This window comes from Phragmites australis, chromosome 8, assembly GCF_958298935.1.
Source record: "Phragmites australis chromosome 8, lpPhrAust1.1, whole genome shotgun sequence".
Lineage (NCBI taxonomy): Eukaryota > Viridiplantae > Streptophyta > Magnoliopsida > Poales > Poaceae > Phragmites > Phragmites australis.
In genome coordinates, this window is record NC_084928.1 from 37426817 (window position 1) to 37445304 (window position 18488).

At 45.2% G+C, this 18488-nt stretch overlaps 3 protein-coding genes across 3 annotated transcripts; 2 read left to right on the forward strand and 1 right to left on the reverse strand.

Annotated features, from left to right (window-relative positions):
- Positions 1–244: 244 nt before the first annotated feature.
- LOC133927431 (uncharacterized) lies at positions 245–3228 on the forward strand. The gene is made up of 4 exons (XM_062373895.1): positions 245–435; positions 514–605; positions 919–1173; positions 2864–3228. The coding sequence occupies exons 1-4, from the start codon at positions 324–326 to the stop codon at positions 3026–3028; spliced, it is 624 nt and encodes a 207-aa protein (XP_062229879.1). The 5' UTR covers positions 245–323; the 3' UTR covers positions 3029–3228.
- A 601-nt stretch (positions 3229–3829) lies between these two features.
- LOC133927432 (probable hexosyltransferase MUCI70) lies at positions 3830–7239 on the forward strand. The gene is made up of 6 exons (XM_062373896.1): positions 3830–4278; positions 4786–4857; positions 4940–5127; positions 5810–6225; positions 6298–6482; positions 6644–7239. The coding sequence occupies exons 1-6, from the start codon at positions 4149–4151 to the stop codon at positions 7009–7011; spliced, it is 1359 nt and encodes a 452-aa protein (XP_062229880.1). The 5' UTR covers positions 3830–4148; the 3' UTR covers positions 7012–7239.
- Positions 7240–7381: 142 nt separating this feature from the next.
- Positions 7382–16804, reverse strand: LOC133927433 (protein FREE1-like). The gene is made up of 11 exons (XM_062373897.1): positions 15969–16804; positions 14618–14704; positions 14395–14526; positions 14127–14273; positions 12465–12530; positions 12269–12379; positions 11263–11352; positions 9908–9941; positions 9747–9820; positions 8177–8605; positions 7382–8096 (listed from the first exon to the last, which is right to left on the reverse strand). Exons 1-11 carry the CDS (start codon positions 16647–16649, stop codon positions 7515–7517), a joined length of 2433 nt encoding a protein of 810 aa, XP_062229881.1. The 5' UTR covers positions 16650–16804; the 3' UTR covers positions 7382–7514.
- Positions 16805–18488: the final 1684 nt, after the last annotated feature.

Below are 18488 nucleotides of genomic sequence, written 5' to 3' on the forward strand. Positions count from 1 at the left end.
GCTCCAAATCGCTATATTTGCACAAAATCCCTCTTTTGGCCCGCTGTATCAAATCATGTGCTTATTCTGTAACGTATTATGGATGTTTTTTCTTCGTATAAGATTCTTAATTTATCTCGATTCATATGCGAGCTGAATTATGTTTATCGAACTTTGTGTAAAATTTCTGCGACCAACTGTGCAACAGACAGAGACGGGCCTCTCTTGGTGGGGCCGACCTCACCCGCTGCTTCTAGAAACGCATTCCATTCCAGCCGGGGAAGAAAAAAAAAATCTCACGCCTGCTGCACCTCTCCTTCCTTCCTTCCACCTCGTCGCCGCCCATGGAGTCCGTCGCGATCGCCACTACCTCCCGGTCTCTCCCACTCCCCTTCTCCTCTACGCCGCTCCACCGCCGGCGCCGTGCCACCTTCCTCCCCGTCGCCGCCTCCAAGCGTACGTGCTCACCTCACCCCTCGCGTGTCTCATTTCAGTCACCGTACTCGTTCAATCTCACGCACGCACCTGTCGCAGGCCAAGACGATGGCGAGGAGGTTGCGAACGGCTCCGGGAGCGAGCCCACCAGCCTCGCGCCGTACGGGCTCTCCATCTCGCCGCTCTCCAAGGTACGGGCGCTGGGCGGTGGTGGTTGACCTTAACCCACGACTCCTTTGCAGCGATCCGATGCGTCCTGGCCCGATTCGCTCGGCTTCGTGCCGTTTCTGGACGTTTCCTCATGCAAAAATTGTCCTTTTGTAGCATTCGGATCAAATTCGATGCCTTTAGGGCTGCTTCGTACCAGCAGATTCACGCGATCTTGAGCGATTTTTTTTTTTGGCTTTGATTCGGTTCCATTCCCGTTGATTATACTAAAACATGGTCGGATCAAGCTGATTGATGCTGATGTTGGCTGACATGGTTCCATTGGGGCATCTGCAGGACGCGGCCATGGGACTGGTGCTGAGCGCCGCCACGGGGAGTGGCTGGACGACGGGATCAGGGATGGAGGGGCCACCAAAGGCCAGCAAGGCCGGTGGGGCAGAACGACCGGAGGTGTCAACGCTGCCGTGGTCGCTCTTCACAAAGTCCCCGCGGAGGCGGATGCGGGTGGCCTTCACCTGCAACGTGTGCGGGCAGCGGACAACCAGGGCCATCAATCCTCATGCCTATACAGATGGAACTGTGTTTGTTCAGGTATTCACTCTGGTGGTTAGTTGATAAGGATCTAAGTTGAGCTTATCCTAATTCTGCCTTGAGTAAGTGAATTGAGATGCTCGTTTGGTGGTGGTGGTGGTGGTCTTCGTCGGCTCTTCGTACATTTTCAATAGTGGCAACATCGTTGTTTGTTTATAGCATGGTTAGGTTGGCTTATGAATATTAAGAGAAATATCGATACAGTCAACAGTTAGTATAACCATGGGCCCTACCTTCTTTCACAAAATTGGGCACCACTACAGTTCAAGTTTGATGAACTAGGTTATTTAGAAACTGGAATAACCTGATACTACGAGAAAAAGCACAGTTTATGTTGATGTGATGCAAAATGAATTTTTTTCCATTTTTTTGCTTTTGCAAATTTATGTGCACTATATAAACAACGGCGGAACTGGGGGGGGGGGGGGTGCTGCCGCCACCCCCAACATGGCAAATCTTTTTCGAACCTCCTGTATATGGCACTCCAAACTAGAAGCCTACTGCCCCAGTCCACAACCCATTTACGCTTATCGCCATGGTCGCTTGATTAACCTAAACAAACAGCAAAGGTCTTGCGATTCCAACCTTGCAAGTGAATTAGGCCATTGGGATTTGGGCGATTTGAGGCCTCAAGCAGTGCAGGATGGCTGCAGCACGTGGCAGCGATGCGAGGCCGGGCGGCAACTATGCCCGATGGGCATAGCACAGCACGGGGCTTCGTGATATCAGTTTCTATTTGTTTTGGATTCTTAATGTAATTATAAAATCTTTTAAAATTTTCCTGTGTTAATCTTCCAAGGAAATCATGGCTACACCTAAAAGGAATACTTAATGCATGCAGAATTGTGAAAAATTGTTGACAAGTACACTCAATCTTGATACTTGTTTACATGTCACATGTGTATAATTTGAAATGTCGATCATGTTTGGCCGGCTCCACCTTGACTTGTTTTCTGGTTCCGCATGCGGGGAGACCCGCACATACGGTTTTCAGGGGGATCTGGCCGGCTGGCGCCCACCCGACTAGAGGGACTGAGAAATTAATCGAGTTCTTCGAATAAGAACCGCTTGATGATCATTTATTGAATCACCACTATATATATAGGTTTTACTGAAACAGGAGTGGAGGCCCCTACTGCACTCTTGCTAATAAAAGAAGGAAAGTGTTTGTACAGAAAGAACGGAAAAAAGAAAGGAAAAGAATCTACAGAAAAAAACTCATATAAAGACTACTCAGCCATCTAATCATGTCATCATTCAGAGACTGTTTTGCCTGATGCATAACAAGGGGAAATTCAGTTTGTAGCCCAATAGCAATGCTCAGTTGCCTAAATCTTTTTAGTCTAGTCCTTGACCCCAAGATGTTTATTTCAGCTATGCAGTCTGTGAGTTGCAATTTTTACTATGTTGGTTCTTTTGTTCTACAAACTCAATCCTTCGTAGCTTCTGAGTTATATATATTGTCCTCGATAGGGTTTGTGTTAACCTTTGGCCTTGTGTTTGTTTTATGCATTTTATTTACTCTGAAGCTAAATTTTCATCTATAGTTAGCTCAATGTGCCTTATGTAGGATTTTTCTTTGATTTGGATGTTCCCTCCTTCCTCTCTCCCCATTGCGTAGTTTTCTGTCTAGTTGTTTGCTTTCATATTTATCCACATTTATTGAATTTTTTTTTGTTTCTTGTCTCAGTGCTGCGGCTGCAATATATTCCATAAGTTGGTCGACAACCTGAACCTGTTCCACGAGATGAAGTGCTATGTTGGACCAGACTTCCGCTACGAAGGGGATGCTCCATTCAATTATTTTGACAATAACGGTGATGGCGACGGCGACAATATCTTCCCAGTTCTCTAAGAAAGCCCTTGTTATGTTCCAGTACATGTTGTTCTAATTTGCTCGTGTAGATGTATGTAATAAGCAGATTTACCTTCCTGAACTTACTAAGACTATACAGATGTATATAATTGTACTCATAGTGCACTTGGCGTGGTGCAAACTTTATGTAGGTAGCGTATAATGCCATATAATGGAATAGAGATGGAAGTTTATGCTGTCGTCTTTGTTGTGCTTTTTGTAGTGTCTGAATCTGATATTTGAGGTTCCTGCATCAACCAGCAGTGGTTTGCATTTTGTATTTATCGTCTTCATAACGACGCTCTGTCTCCTGTGCAATCCTGTGTGGAGTGTGCTGCCTTTCTAGTAAGCGTGAGCAATCCAGGAGCTGGTACATTTCATGAGAAAATGGCAATGTAGACAAGGAAGTGATTAGTTGAATTAGGGAGAGAAAACCTTCAGAAAAAAAGGGAAAGAAGTCCAAGAAGGAACCTGATAAGTTGCTCAGAGTTGAGACTCGACCAAAATCCGCGAAATCTACAAGAATTACTGTTCAATTCAGTGCAAAACCAAATACAAAACGGGGTCTAGTATCCTCTAAAAAAAGTACTATGTTGCATTGTTCAGCACTTGAGCGACAATATGGAACTTGTACTGAAGTACACGACATGAATTTCATAAGAGTTTTGCATGAAGTTTATAGGAATCTTGAAGTGGAAACAGGATTTCTGTACCAAATTCTCATATTCGAAACAGGATTTATGTGGTTTTCCCTTTTTTATTTTAGAGGAAAAAAACAGAAGATGATCACACTAGTTCGTCACGAAAGCGGTTCCTGCGCGGTGGTGCTGTTGCTCACACGCTCGGCCTCACCACTAAGTGAGCTCCAGTTCGGAGAAGAGATCTTGGTCACACTCCCGGTCGGTTCGTTTGCGCGGTCGCTCCGCATCCTGAATCCAAACCCTAGATCTCCCCCGCCTCCCCTCGCCTCGCACGGGAGAGGAGGAGGAGCAATGGCGAGGCGATAACTCAATTGGCGCATTGATCCGATGGTGCCCGCCGAATTCCGAACCTATCTGCCTACTTTTCCTGCTCGGATCTGAGAGTTGGAGTGGCTCGGTCGCAGGCGGCGGCGGCGGCGATGCGGGTGGTGTGGCGCAGGGGCGCGGGGCGGCTGGTGCTCGTGTCGGCCATCGCCTGGGCGATGCTCGTGCTCCTCGCGCTCGCCTTCCACCTATGGTCCTGCAGCTCCCCCGTCGCATTCCTCTCAGGTCTGTCAAGCCTTCTCCTATCGCCGCGAGCTATCCATAGCCAATGCCACTCTGTGCGCCCCTAGCAGTGCATCATAGTTGCCGAGCTGCGTGCTTCCAGTGCCCTGTGGATCACTTGAACTTGATAGTACATCGAAATAGCATTGTTATCTCTATGCATTAGTTTCAAGAGTCTGATGCGGTTGTTTACCGTAATCCCACATTGCGTAAAATTAGAAGAGCAAATGTTATTATCAACTACACAAGTGAAGTATCTTCTTCGAATGAACATTGCTGGCCTTAGATCCTTCCTAGTTGCAAGTTACAGCTTATGTGCACTGCCCTGTGATACTTGCCCGTGAACAACCATGCGCAGTACATTGAGCCTCCAATACTTACAACTCTCTTGCGATGCTGTGCTGGATCTTCCTGTGTTTAGAAATACCTTGGTTTTCCATTAAGACTATTACTGTATTACAATCCTTTGTCTTATACTAACACATTTTGCTGTGTTTTGCATCTGTGAAGCTCTTTGTAAAAAAGACAGTAAAGTTCTCTATGTGTTGGACTCAGTGGGCCTCTCATTGAAACCACTCCACCGTAAGATTTATTCCTTAACATTTTTCTCTGATGATAAACTATGATCATTTCGTAGCCTAACATTGCTTACTTCAATCCACAGGCTGCCCAATACCTATTGCAGATGATCCAAATGCTGTTGTCATTCCAAAGAGGACCCCCAACACAATCGTAAAGAAGTTATCATATATAACTATTGACAAACAGGATAAAGATCCTTCACCACTGTTTGGAGGACACCAAAACTGGAAACAGAGGGAGGAAAGCTTTAAACTGAATTCTACCATGAAGGTAACTACTTGTCTTTATTACGTGCATGTATAAGCTTCCTTATACACTTGGTGCTTAATTTCTAAGTTATAGTGGTTCAGTTAAGTAGCAAGAAGAGAGGTAAATCCATAATGGTGGAAAGTTCGGCTACATTTTCTTTTGACTCGGTAGATTTGCCACTGAAGCATGTGTAGATTTTGTTGACCACTAAATCAATTGGTCTGGTATCACACCACATGTAACATTTTACGGAATTGCCCCTCAAGATCAAAATTACCTGAAACTTACTCTATTTCAATCTCACAGAGTTTGGTTGCTACAGCATAAAATTAATTCTGGGCAATCTGTGCAATGAGCCAATCATCAAGTTAATATTTGTCTGCTAATCCGTTGACCATTGTGCACTTGGTGGCTTTCTTAATTTGTTCAAGTAAACAGAAGATGGAGACCAGTCGCTAGAATCTACACTAACATTGGAATGTTGGCAACCAGTTAGTGTAATTTTGAAGTGCTTGGGAATATAGTATAAAATATGACCTGCACTTTGTTCATTGTTCAAGAGAAAAGTGCACATTTACCCTCTAAATGGTAGATTATTGCCACCTTTGTTTCCCTTCTTCATCTGCTGAATCTTAGGTTATGACGGTTCATTGTTAAGCCACTAAACTTTGTAACATGTGTTTGGTTTGTGGTATATGCTCAGGTGCACTGTGGATTTATGAAAAAAAGTGGTGCAGATATGGATAGTGCTGATGTCAAGTATATACAGAAATGCAAATTCGTGGTTGCCTCTGGTATATTTGATGGCTATGACATTCCCCATCAGCCATCGAATATTAGCCTTCGGTCTCAGAAGTTGTTCTGCTTCCTGATGGTGGTAGACGAAGTGTCTCTTGATTTCATTGAAAAGAACACCAGTGTCAGGATTGACAGTGCTGGAGGAAAATGGGTTGGTATATGGCGACTTATAACGTTACATCACCTCCCATTTGATGAACCTAGAAGGAATGGGAAAGTACCAAAGATTTTGACACATAGACTATTCCCTCAAGCTTGGTATAGCATTTGGATTGATGGGAAAATGGAGCTTATAGTTGACCCGCTGCTTATTCTCGAAAGGTTGGCTTTCTATTTTAAACCTCAGACAAATTATATTGTTTTGTTGATGATCTGAAAAGAAATTCTTTGCAGATATCTCTGGCGTGGAAAATACACATTTGCAGTAGCTGTCCATAAGCATCATAGGAGCATCTATGAAGAGGGTGATGCAATCAAACGACGGAAGCGATATGCTCGGCCTTTGGTTGATCTTCAGATGAAGATGTACTATTACGAGGGGATGGAGCCTTGGAGCCCAAAGAAAAAGATGCCTAGTGGTGAGTGACATCACATATGCCCACAAAGTTCTAGACATTTGTCTTAGGTACTTGAGTAGTTTCTGAAAGAAGTGATTCATTATTCCAACACACCTGTGATTCCCTTTGTGCCACCAAAGCCCTTCGATTTCAGTGCTTATAAGACCAATTATAACTTGCAGATGTGCCAGAGGGAGCAGTGCTGATCCGGGAGCACACGACAATGACCGATGTATTCAGCTGCCTCTGGTTCAACGAGGTCAATCTTTTCACACCTCGTGATCAGATCAGCTTTGGATATGTGGTGTACCGGCTTGGAGATGCTCTTAAACTCTTCATGTTCCCCAACTGCGAGTACAATTCACTGTTCATCTTGCACAGACACACAAGGGAACACTCATCAAAAGTCGAATGGGCCAAAACAATTGATGAGATTGTGAAGAAGGGACTGAAGGAGAGTAGAGGAGGATTAGGGTTATGGACTCCGTATCCTGTAGACCTCAGCTCTGTTGAACTCCCCTCTGTAAAAAGAACTTCACCGGCAGGCTAGGCTGGGAAAATGTCTGATCCTGGTTCTTTTGTGATTGTGCAAATTAGAACACTGGGTTTTCTTTTTTCGTTTAAGCAGATGAAATCTTGTAATTTCCTGTAGATTCTCTTGCAGCTGAAATAGGGTCACTGTAGGTTGATGCTTGGAATTTTGTTGCTTTCAGTTCTGTGCCAAATTCTACACAAAACTGTATGTAAAAGAACCGTGAAATGTAACAGATTTAATTCACGTAGCTGTCGATGAACTAACCACTGCGATTTCAGATTCATGCTGCTCCCGTGATACAAATATTATTTGCAACAGAACAATCGTAGGCCATCCACGAGGTTCAGGGGTGGCAAAACGACAATCAGAAGATAGATAATCACACTTAACAAACAATCACTGCAATGCATTATGTGCTTCTAAATGGATTGTTTTTCTTTGAGATAATACAAACAATTCCTTCTACATTCTCCGATCTACCAAGAGTTCCTACGCGGGTTCAGAGCAACACACCAAAATCACAAGGACCAACTTGACTGGAGCACGAGAGCAGGTGTGCATCTCCTCCCGTCCACGTTGAACACGATACCAGGCTGCACGGAAGCCTTCTTTCCCAGTTGCAAATTCAGGAAACCCTCCACCTGAAACCGTTGTGGTTTGGCTTCCGTGCCTCCCCGCAAGCTCACGCCCCATCCTAGGTCATCTTCAGGTGTATCTGATAGCATGAGGGCCCATCTCAAAGACCGTGAATTCGACTTCTTGTTGACCTCAATCCAGGCTCCAATTCTGGAGTCCTCGTCGATCTTCAATTCAAGATCAATGCAACCTCCAGCAGTTGGTTTGCTCGTCCGAGGAATTAATCTTGGTCCATGCCAAGCAGCAGACATGGTCAACTTTATATCATCAGGCATCTGATACGAAATTTGCCCAAATCCTGTGAAAACTCTGCTGGCTTCACCTGGCTTCCCAGCTGATGAAATCAGCTCAGCAAGAGAAGCAGCAAAGTTCTTTGATCTCAGTAATAGGCCACCAGCATATTTGTGACTTTTAATCAGCAAAGGTGGCCTCAACGACGAACGCAAGCCGGCCAGCCAATGTTCCTGTCAAGCAAACTATTACCTTATACATTAGCAGGCAAAAGCATATCATTGAAGCACCAGTGCTGGTCTGAAGAAATTACCTCTCGGAGATTTGGATCGGTTGAAAAATCATCGCACCTTGCTCCTATTGGTACAGCAGCAACAGAAAGGGAGTCATTGATATTCGACAGGTACATCACATTTGACAATACAAGAGGGCTTCCAGTATGATCATTGTCTTGAGACATGTATCTATGATCAGCAACGAGCTCTGCAAAGAGGGAATCCTTGTCGCGGACGGTGGTCTCAAACACAAACCGTGAACTAATACCAGAATCTGATTCTGAGCTATCTATTGTGAGCGATCCAGCAACATTGATAACGCCCTTGACCCGAGTGCTTTCTTCTGCAAATGGACCACCTTTGGTAGCTTTGTACAACGAAAGCACTCTTTCAACTTTCGCTTGTCTCTCCCTCAAGTGCATTATGTCATAAAATGCTTGTCGCTGCAACCGCTTCAAGATATCTATCTGAAGGAAAAGAAAAAAAAAAGGGAACAAAAGGCACATAAAATTCTCTCCAAGAATCCTAACAATTCGTAAGGCTAGTTCAAGTATCCGCATATAAACCACAACGATGCAAAGACATGACTCCCACGAATCCTACACTAAGATTTTAAAAAATGACTCCTTTTTCCCACATTTCAGATGTATATTGCGCCAGGACGCAAGCGATACATCGCCGGAATCCCATCCATCACCTCGGCGTTGGTCGGGGGCTTGATTTGAGTAGCGAGAAGAGGTGGGGTTAGTGCGCTTACGGGGTTAGGGCCGGGATGCGGCGGCGGAGGGCGGCGGAAGGAGAGGAGGAATCGCTTGGCGGAGTCGGCGATGTGCGTGGCGCGGTCCACCGCGCACGCCCAAGCCAAATCCATCTTCATCCTCTCTGTCGAGTCTCGATGATTCCTCCGCGCGGCACAGCAGAGAGAGAGAGAGAGAGAGAGGGAGAGAGAGAGAGAGAAGAGAGAGAGAGAGTGGCTGCTTGGAGGTTCTTCCGATTGCAGGGCAAGGCGAAGGAAGAGAAGATGGCTTCTGGATGGTACGTGTTTTCTCAGCCGTGGATTTGTGCCGAGATTTGTGCTCCTTCCGATGCTAACAGCACGCAAGAGAGGAGGAGAAGCGAAGCGAGCAGTAGAGAATAAAAAAATAGTAGAGCGAAACAGGAGGGAGCAGCAGGAGAAGGAGATGGTAAGAGAATAATAGTAGAGAACCAGGAGACAGATTCAACTTGGAGAAGGCAAAGTGTATGTAACGCAGTACCAAATTACATTTCATTACATGACATACAACAAGTCGAAGCTAGAACAAGAGCAAAGTTGGAACAAACTCCCATCTTACTCATCTCATGCTTACTTGTCAACATAACTGTACTACTAAATTCGCAAAGGATTCGTTTCATATATATATACAGAGAGCAGCAAAGGGCTCCCTCCATGCAGTGCAGAAATAATTTCTCAACGGGCGCTGACTAGGAAAGGATGCTGACATACGCCGCATTCTATCGTCTCTGAACCAGAGGTTGGAACTTGCACCTGAAGGAAAGGTTAATTGGTGCCATGTCACAGATGCTGCCACAGGAATTGTTCGACAACAGGATGTTGCAGTAACAGACCTGAAGATGGACTGTGCAGATGGGGCATGCCACCTCCCGCATTCTCTTGCCAGATACATCTGAAGACCTCGTCCCTGTAAAGGAATGAAACAACGTATTTTGTCTGTAAACGCACAAAGGAGAGCGTATCTGGTATGGGCTACAGAGATGGATACACTAACCTGAAGATGACCTCTTATTTATATCCATGGCTTCCTGTATAGAACCACATGTTATCCCAACTCAGCGAATTTTGGAAATTTAGATACGTATTTAGTTGTGTTCATCATATCACCTTTTTAGGGGAAACAGAAAGGGAGAGAAACAACTATACTCTATACAGGAGGCTATATGCAATAAAAAGGAAAGTGAAACATAATCCAACCAGTGGGTGATGTCCGCTTCCACTTGTAACTTACCATGGTATGATAAGCAACCTTTTTTTATTATGCTAAAAAAATATCAGTAAATATGGTGTGGAGCATTTTTTTTCCACGTTTCGCACCCCAGGATAACCTGTTCTCATGAGCTTAATAAAATACTAGTAAATTGTGTGATTTGCACGTGATGGCTTAATGCACGGTTTGGCTGTACTCCAACATCATTTTTTTTCTTTTGCTCCTGTAGAACACTGCTCAAGGCCATGGACCGCGTGGCCACACAGGCCCAGATTGCTGGCCTCATCCCTGGATTCTCCCATGTGAGGGTTTCCTCATGGTAAGACAGGGGTGGCGGCGCACGCCATGGCTACCCGAGTCCCTCACGTGCTCGCACATCGTGCGGTCGGAGGACGCGTGCTCAAGGGCTGGTGCGGCTCTCCTCTCCTTCCTCCTCTCCATTTGGAGGTCTCAAGTGCTCTCCCCCTTAGGTTCGCACAGAACTCGACCCGCAACTCCATCTCCTCCACTTCTTCTCCCAACGCCGTGAGCATCCTCTTCGACGAACAGTTGCGCGATTCCGGCATCCCCATCTCGCCCTCCTCGTCCTCTCGGCCTCCTGTTACTCCTATGCGCGAATCCCTTGTGGATTTGCCCCCTGTGGCAAAGGCTAGGGTTTGAGGGTTGCGCGACTTGTAGTGGTCGATTTGAGGCAGCGCGTGTGAGTTGGAGATGGTCGACGCGCGGTGGGAGACAGTGGTGCGATGCTTCGTGAACATTCTCAGCTCCCCTCAAGCGCTCGGGCTCAAGGCGATACGGTAGGAGAGAATCTCAAGAGCGAGGTCGGGGTGAGGAGAAGGGTGATGCCCGGTCGGGGAGATGCCGAACGGGTGAAGAGGGAAGAAAATCGAGTATTTATCGAGTGGCATGAGATGGGTAATTTCTGCGAAGTTTAGAGGTAGTCTGCAGGACGTGGAGACATGACGTCATGTCTGGTGCGGGAACCACTACGTATTTTTTAAGTAGTAGAGATAAAACTGGGCAATTGGCAATCTGTAACCAAAGGGTGCTCCCTTGAAAGTGAACTAATGCTGTATTGGTTCAGTAGAACTGTTCAAGACAACGAAGCTGAAAAGAAACAGAGGAGCTAACAAACACACCTGAAGTTTTTTGGCAAGATCCTCATGGCTGTGAACAATAGGCCGATTTTCCACTTCCCTTGCATTGTTCAGTCTTTGGGAAACTTCAGCCTACGAAAATAGGTAGGCATGGCATGGATATCAGCACCACTCACTGAGAACTGTACCTTTTAATTTGTCATAAAAATCGACAAAATGTTCCTATTTTGTATTGCTATCAATCTATCATCAGCATCAAAATGAAATAACAGAACAAAATTCGTGAGTGCTAATCACAACCTCCTTTAAAATGGTAATGCCAGTATAAGATATAAGAAACATGAGTGTTACATCAGATAGCCATAACATGCTATGGTGTTTGTCCTTAAACATGATAGTGTAATGCACTAGGCCCAAAATTCACTCAATGCCCAGCCACCATGTTGGACGGTCCTACGCATCCATAGCAACCCACTTACGCTCTCATCCTCCCTTAACCTGGACATACTATGTTTGGGCCAAGAAGCTTCACTTCAAATTTCCGATATGGTACTAACCAATCACCAGCACTACACTTGGGCCACATGGGCCGCTCCAAAGAGGGAGGCCAGGGCAATGCAGATACTCTGTAGAAAAATTCTACAGTTTTCCTAGTCTGAAATGAAACTTACCAATTCGTTCAAATAATATACTTTTTGAAAACAGAGAAGGCACTAATTGTGTAAACTAACTCTCTCGTTTATTTCCTAGCAGTGCAGTAAGAAGCATATTGTAGCTTCTTATTGAGAAAAGATAGCAATGAACTCAATTCCATGTGTCCGATATTGCCCAACCCTAACCTCAGTGCCCCAAATGAGCATCTAGTCGTTAAATAATATCTTGGAACATTAACTCTGAGTACCAATCATATTAGTCAAGAGACAAGTTTTTTTTTTAAATGTCCACGCCCTGAGCCCTTTAAGCACAAAAAGAAACACAAAAAGGTATATCAAATTATCAACTGCATAAAACATAAATTAATAATTGAAAAGGATCAAAAACACCCTACCATGCATCTGTCACAAACTCGGACTGGTTGAGCATCAGCATCTGTAGTTAGAGGAGTCCTTCCTTGGGTGCACTTATCGCAGAAAATATCACCACAGTTTCTACAGTGATGCTGTGCCCAAAAATATATGTCTGTTACATTAAAAGATGGACACCCTGGTGACATCATCAGCAGATCAATATTTAACTGTTCTTACCCTGCGGTTGAAAGCATTGAAATCTGCTGCACATGCTGTGCATTTGCGCACAGCTTCATCTGGGACCTAACAGAAAATTTGCAGAAAACAAATAATGTGATTAGGATAAATGAATCGATGAATAAAAAAGACAAATAAGGATTATAAAAATAAATGCCCAGCCAAATATTAAGGGAACATCTTAACTTTTCACAACATCAATGTGACAGAACAGGTATAAAAGCATAAGCAGCTGCAGGCAATAGTATGCCAGGTAGGCTCCATTATAATACTGTCAAACAGAAATTAAAGTAAAACCAACAGTGCAAAATGCAGATCCAAAGAACAATCAACTCAACAACAGTGCCAGAAAAAATTCATGATCGCCACTAATAGCAATCATGAACCATAAACCACACTGGCAAATACAAAACTAGCATTAGTGTGCTTAGGCCTGGGCATTCGTTTTTTTCGGTTTTTTCGGTTCGGTTTTTTCGGTGTTTGAAAAATTCAGTTTTCAGAATATGCAAACCAAATATGTTGTAGAATATTGCAAAACCACCCATTTCAGTGTCAGTTTTTACGGTTCCGGTTTTTGGTTTTCAACGCTGTTGTAGTCCTCGTTGGCTAGCTCTCTGCTCGTGCTTGGGTGCCGGCTAGCTCGTCGCCTCCTTTGCTCGGGAGGGCGGCGGCCGGCTGCAGGCGGGCACAAATCGACTGGGTTGGGCAGGTGGAATCCGGCGGCGCCACGGGAGGCTCGTCTGCTCGGGCGGGTGGCGTTTGGCGACGCCGCGGAAAGCTTGTCTGCTCGGGTGGGCAGCGTTCGGCGGCGGGCACAGTCGCACCGCACAGGGGTTAGGCGGGCCACTTCCAACGGTGGGCTTGTCTGCTCAGGCGTGGGCGCTTGGGCGGACGGCGTCTGGTGGCGGGCAGTGTCCAGCGACGACAGCAGCTAGGGTTAGGAGGGTCGCGGCCTCACGGGTTGGTGGGTGACTCAGGCACCGAGGCGCGACAGGAGGATGGGCGGGCGCGGATAGCGGGATAGGTGGGGCCGCAGGGTGTGTCGTTAGGGCCTCGTGAGGAGTGGGCTAACTGGTTGAGGCTATGAGTGTGAGGTCGGTGATCTTCGGGTGTTCGGTTTTTGCCACTGAAAACCGAACTGATCACCGACCCCCGAATAGCATGGAAACAAGAACCGAACCAAACACTGCAAGAACAGACAATATCGGTGGTTCGGTTCTTCGGTTCTAGGGTTTTTTTGCCCAGCCCTAAGTAAGCCAAAAAATCAGAATTCTGTTAATATTAATAACAGAGACATACAACACAGTAAGCCAAAAAAAATTGAATTGTAAAGTCTCTTAGCCATTGAGCACGCATGATGACATTTGAGTTAGTTATGACAATTCATATTTATGATATAACAGAAACTGAGCAATGGGATATACTATTAGATATAACAGTTTCAGGCACAATTGATTAAAAGAAAAACAACAAAGCAAAAGATAAATAAATGTTTGCTTTGCATTTGTCTGCCTAAGCAACTGATATTCCACACGAACAGACAACCTTTGAATCAGATAAGAATGCGGTATCACTTGAATTTAGCGTTGCATATAAGTAGCTATAACATGAAATGATAGTGAGAGAGAGAGAGAGAGAGAGAGAGAGAGAGAGATTGATTACCCAGTGATCTTTCTCCTCATTCATAGGCTTCATTAAGTTCCTCCAATCAAGGAAATTTTTCTTTCTCTCATTTTGCTGTTCAGAAGGATTGGTTGCATCAGCAATTGCTCTACTTCTCGAAATGCTGCTTCCACTCATCTCCTTGAACTGTAGTCCAAAGAAACTAATAGCCATCAATCAATTTTGGCAAGCCATGTACAGTGCAACAAAACAAATTACAAAGAGCTCGCAGATGAACAAAATTAGATCAATAAAGCAAATGCCAAACCTGCACAGTTGCAGCTGTGACAGTGTCTAGAATGGTGTTGGATGTATAGCTGTTTGACTTCAGCCTTATTCTTCTTGCCTCAATATCAACTGAGCTCTTGGACCAAAAGGCAAAGATAGAAGAATCTAATACCTGATAAAGAGGCCATAAGATTAATTAAAGAAATATCACAACAGTAACAAAACTACTCTTTCAATATACAATAAGAATAATAGTCACTTACATCCCATCTAGTTACAGTCTCAAGGGGGTATATCCTTAATGTCCTACTAGTGTTGGGATCAAGCATCCGAATTCCATCCAAACCAACCTGCATAAGGTAGAACCAGAGAAGTATTGGTTAATGATTACTGCTGGATCATGCCAAATGTTAATGCACCAAGTACAACAGCATAACATTATTAGCATCGCTTCCTTCAACAGTGCAATGCAAAAGTTCACATGTTTGGGAAATGGGAAACCATTTCTTAGTAATTTAAATGTGAATACCTTGGCAAGGAAGGCCCTGTTCTGATCTGTTCATTTTCAGTAACATAAAAAATCACAACCATCATTTAATAGGTAGATCGATCCTATTAAATCACATGTTCGGGATTCAGGTTGCCGTCCTCAGGAGTGGAGATTGATCCTCCCGGGGGCAGCAGAGCGGAAGCGATTTTAGGAGCTAGATCTAACCGAAGCTCTGATACCATGTTAGAAGAAGAGGAGTGTATGTATGTCAAGTTGTATTAAGCAGCCCCAATGGGGGTATATGTAATACATGTGAGACATGAGACACCCAAACCCTAGACTACTAGTACAATGACCATTTTACCCTTAACAGATTGCAGGTCTCCTTCCACAGCAATTTCACTTAGTGATACAAATATAAAAGTAATTTCTATAGACAGACTTCATCATTTGATTTCAAATATTCCAACATTTTAGCTGTAATATTTCAATAATTGAGGGGGGGGGGGGGGAGGAGGGTTCAATGCTATGGCTCAATAGTTTATAGTTTCCATCTTAGGACTCAGCAACATCAACGACACTACAATTGCATTTGAAATGTGTATCGGTTCAGGCACAACATATACTACGGATTTAGAACTTCAACATTATTATCCTTGTGCAACGTCATACCTGACTCACTTCTGGAACTAATACTGACATCATTTTTTACTGCATTAGTTCCACGAACTTGACAAAAAGAAGAGACATATGATGCAGTTGATTAGCTGTGAAATAAACAGCTTGACTTGGCTTTATTCAACTATTCTCAAATAGCCAACATTTCGAAATGGTCCAAATTTTCCATACAAAATCTAACTCATGGACTCAATGATTACCACTGCAAAGGGCAGGTCCAAAAACATGTTCCTGATGCCATTTTGGTAAAGTTTCTCTGAACAACGGATGCTAAGCCACACACACTCCCGTAGAAAGCAATCGATTTACACACTCAAAGGATCAATTTTAAAGTTAGCAGGCACCGGAATGAGCTAAGCTTCTGAATTAAGATTTGATAAAAAAAAACTAGCAAGTTTATCTATGACAATGTTCATAAATTTCACAATCGTGGAGCAGCAGACTACCTGGCAGAGCACATCCATGGGGCTCCCCGCCCCCTCCGGCAGCAGCTTCACCCGGAACTTCTGCACCCCACCCCTCACGTCCTCTGACGTCTCCGCCTTGGGCACGGCCCTCACCACCTTGGGGCTCGCCGCACTACCCCCACGTCCACCCCTATCCGCCGCTGAACCAATCGACCTCCCGTAGTCATCAAACAGCGCGGAGCCCGAGCCCGAGCCCGAGCCCAACCTCGGCGCGGTCCCCCTCGCGCCGTACGGCTCCGGCGCGTCGCCGCCGTCGTACGCGTACACCCCGTTGTCGGACCACCCGCCCCCGGCCGCTTTGGGCGGGTACAGCTCCTGGCCGTACCCGGAGCCGGAGCCGGATCCGTAGCCGTAGCTACCCGCCCGATCTACCGACGGGTAAGGCGAGGGCGCCGGGTTGTGCGGAGACGGCGGGAGAGGAGGAGACTCGTAGGGGTAGTACGGCTGCGGGGGCGCGGCGGCGGTAGGCGCGTAGTGTGGGAGGTCGGCGAGCAGGGCCGGCGGGTACGCGGGGGCGAAGTCGGTGGGGTAAGGTGAGTAGGGAGGCGCGGAAGCCGAGGCAGACACCGACGGGTAGGTGGCCGGAGGCGGAGCAGCCGCCGCGGGGGAGGGGTAAGGTGGGTAGTAGGGGGAGTAGTCCCCCGCGCCGGAGGGATGCATCGCCGGTGAGAGGAGGCCGCGGCGGGGGCTAGGGTTCGGATCGGGGAGCAGTCGAGGCGAGGCAACGTCGTGGACCGGGTCAAGGTATCCTTTTTCTGGTGGGTAGGGGAACCACCGGAGGAGGAAGGCGGCGACCGGTTGGAGGTGCCGCCTTTTTTTGGTTGTTTGTAGAAATGACCCTGAGGTGTGGAGGTATTTTTGTATGTGGGCCTTCTCTTGCCTGCTGGGTGTGCTCTGAAAATTCTAGCCCTCCTCAGGCAGTGAGCATGTGAGCATGAAGAATTTGATTGTATCAAGAGCCTTTTTTCATTTGTGATTAGCACGAGAAAGTTCAACCAACTGATAATTACAGTTTTAAACCTTCAAGCAGCCTGATGAAAAATGGTGCTCTGAATGTACTGATTACCAAAAATTACCAATATGGTATTCACCGATCCATGTACTCCATGTTGGTTTCACATATATAGCTGCTCTCCTTCCCTGCACGCATCAACATTTTGTGTTGCTGTTTTTTTTTTTTTTAGAACCGAGTCCCCTTCCCTAGGACCTTCTTTAGAGGCCAGACAGGAGACGTGCGACATCGGGGGATTGAATCCTGGTGGGCTCAGTCGCTCTGTGCAGCTTTGCCATCGAGCACCATGCTTGTTAGAGCTGTGTGCATCTTCGATACACTGAGGTTAGAGGTAAATTTTTGTGATTATATCATTTGAATGTAACGATGAGAGTTAATAAATATTTCATTTAAAAAAGTTTATGTCACCTGCAAATGTTCTCCTTTTTCTTTTTTTTAAGTGTTACAATTTGCAACTATTGCTTGTTGGCTAAAATATGCAACTATGTACGATAAAGTAAGAATGAGAAATAAAAACTATTGGGTGAGGTAAAAGAAGAGGCTATTTAATCTTTTTTCGCTTTGACTTACACCAGGATTCCTATGTCGACTCTGAACACAAGCATATTCAAATAACAGTGGAAATAACGCAACTTGCAAGTGAAAACAAACTCTAAGCTTCAGAGGATGCTGATGAAATCTGACGACAAGTGAGTCCAGCCATTGTGTCCAAGTACATGGAACCTTCACCTGCTTACCGAAAGTGGCAACTTGCACAGTGGGCAAGAGAGTTGGTCTCTTGATTAAGCGATAAGATTTTAAACGAGTCAGTAGCTTTCTTGATTACCAAACTGATATTTTAGCCTTCTTGTCCTCTGTGCAAGATGAACAGAGTGTCCTCTCAAAGGGAAAAGAAATTAGCAATCACAGTATCACAACATACATCTGGGCTAGTAATGCTAGCAGCTACATGTATATTGTTTACACCAATTATGTGAGGCTTGCAAACTAGTCAATTTATTTTTAGTCCGGTTAGTTAGGCAAAGCATAATTATATTGTGGCATAATGATTCAGCTTACCAAATTATTTCTGGTGTAGCCTGAAGTCTGAACTCCGAAGAGTAATTCATCGAGGTGCGTTGCTGCAAGGTCTGTCCCAGCCCCCAGGTGATAACTGCAGTTCAGTTCCTCCTCCTCGGCTCCTCCACCTTGATATTTTGAGGATAATAACACAAGCTGTGTTCGCTTGTACAGTTGCTAATACTTTTCTCATGAGTATGTTTGCAGCTGGACAACTGCTGCTGATGTACATGTTTGTCATTTTTCATATGGCATAGAGTAGTGACGTTGCTGTTTGCTTCTTCTTTAAAATTAGGCATCCTAAGGTCGGCAAATACAAACATATCTTGCTCATTCAGTGAAATGCAGGCCTTTTGTAGCCTAAAACAAATGCATGGCAGGGTCAAAAGCCCAAGTATCTTAATCAGGTGACGACATTTGCATCTAAC

Coding starts and splice junctions, on each gene's coding strand:
- LOC133927431 (XM_062373895.1), top strand. CDS start 324: ATGGAGTCCGTCGCGATCGCCACTACCTCCCGGTCTCTCCCACTCCCC. Junction 436..513: donor CCCCGTCGCCGCCTCCAAGC/GTACGTGCTCAC, acceptor CACCTGTCGCAG/GCCAAGACGATGGCGAGGAG. Junction 606..918: donor CCATCTCGCCGCTCTCCAAG/GTACGGGCGCTG, acceptor GGGCATCTGCAG/GACGCGGCCATGGGACTGGT.
- LOC133927432 (XM_062373896.1), top strand. CDS start 4,149: ATGCGGGTGGTGTGGCGCAGGGGCGCGGGGCGGCTGGTGCTCGTGTCG. Junction 4,858..4,939: donor CTCATTGAAACCACTCCACC/GTAAGATTTATT, acceptor TTCAATCCACAG/GCTGCCCAATACCTATTGCA. Junction 5,128..5,809: donor AACTGAATTCTACCATGAAG/GTAACTACTTGT, acceptor GTATATGCTCAG/GTGCACTGTGGATTTATGAA.
- LOC133927433 (XM_062373897.1), bottom strand. CDS start 16,649: ATGCATCCCTCCGGCGCGGGGGACTACTCCCCCTACTACCCACCTTAC. Junction 14,705..15,968: donor CCATGGATGTGCTCTGCCAG/GTAGTCTGCTGC, acceptor TACCTTATGCAG/GTTGGTTTGGATGGAATTCG. Junction 8,606..9,746: donor TCTGCACAGTCCATCTTCAG/GTCTGTTACTGC, acceptor CTTTTCCTTCAG/ATAGATATCTTGAAGCGGTT.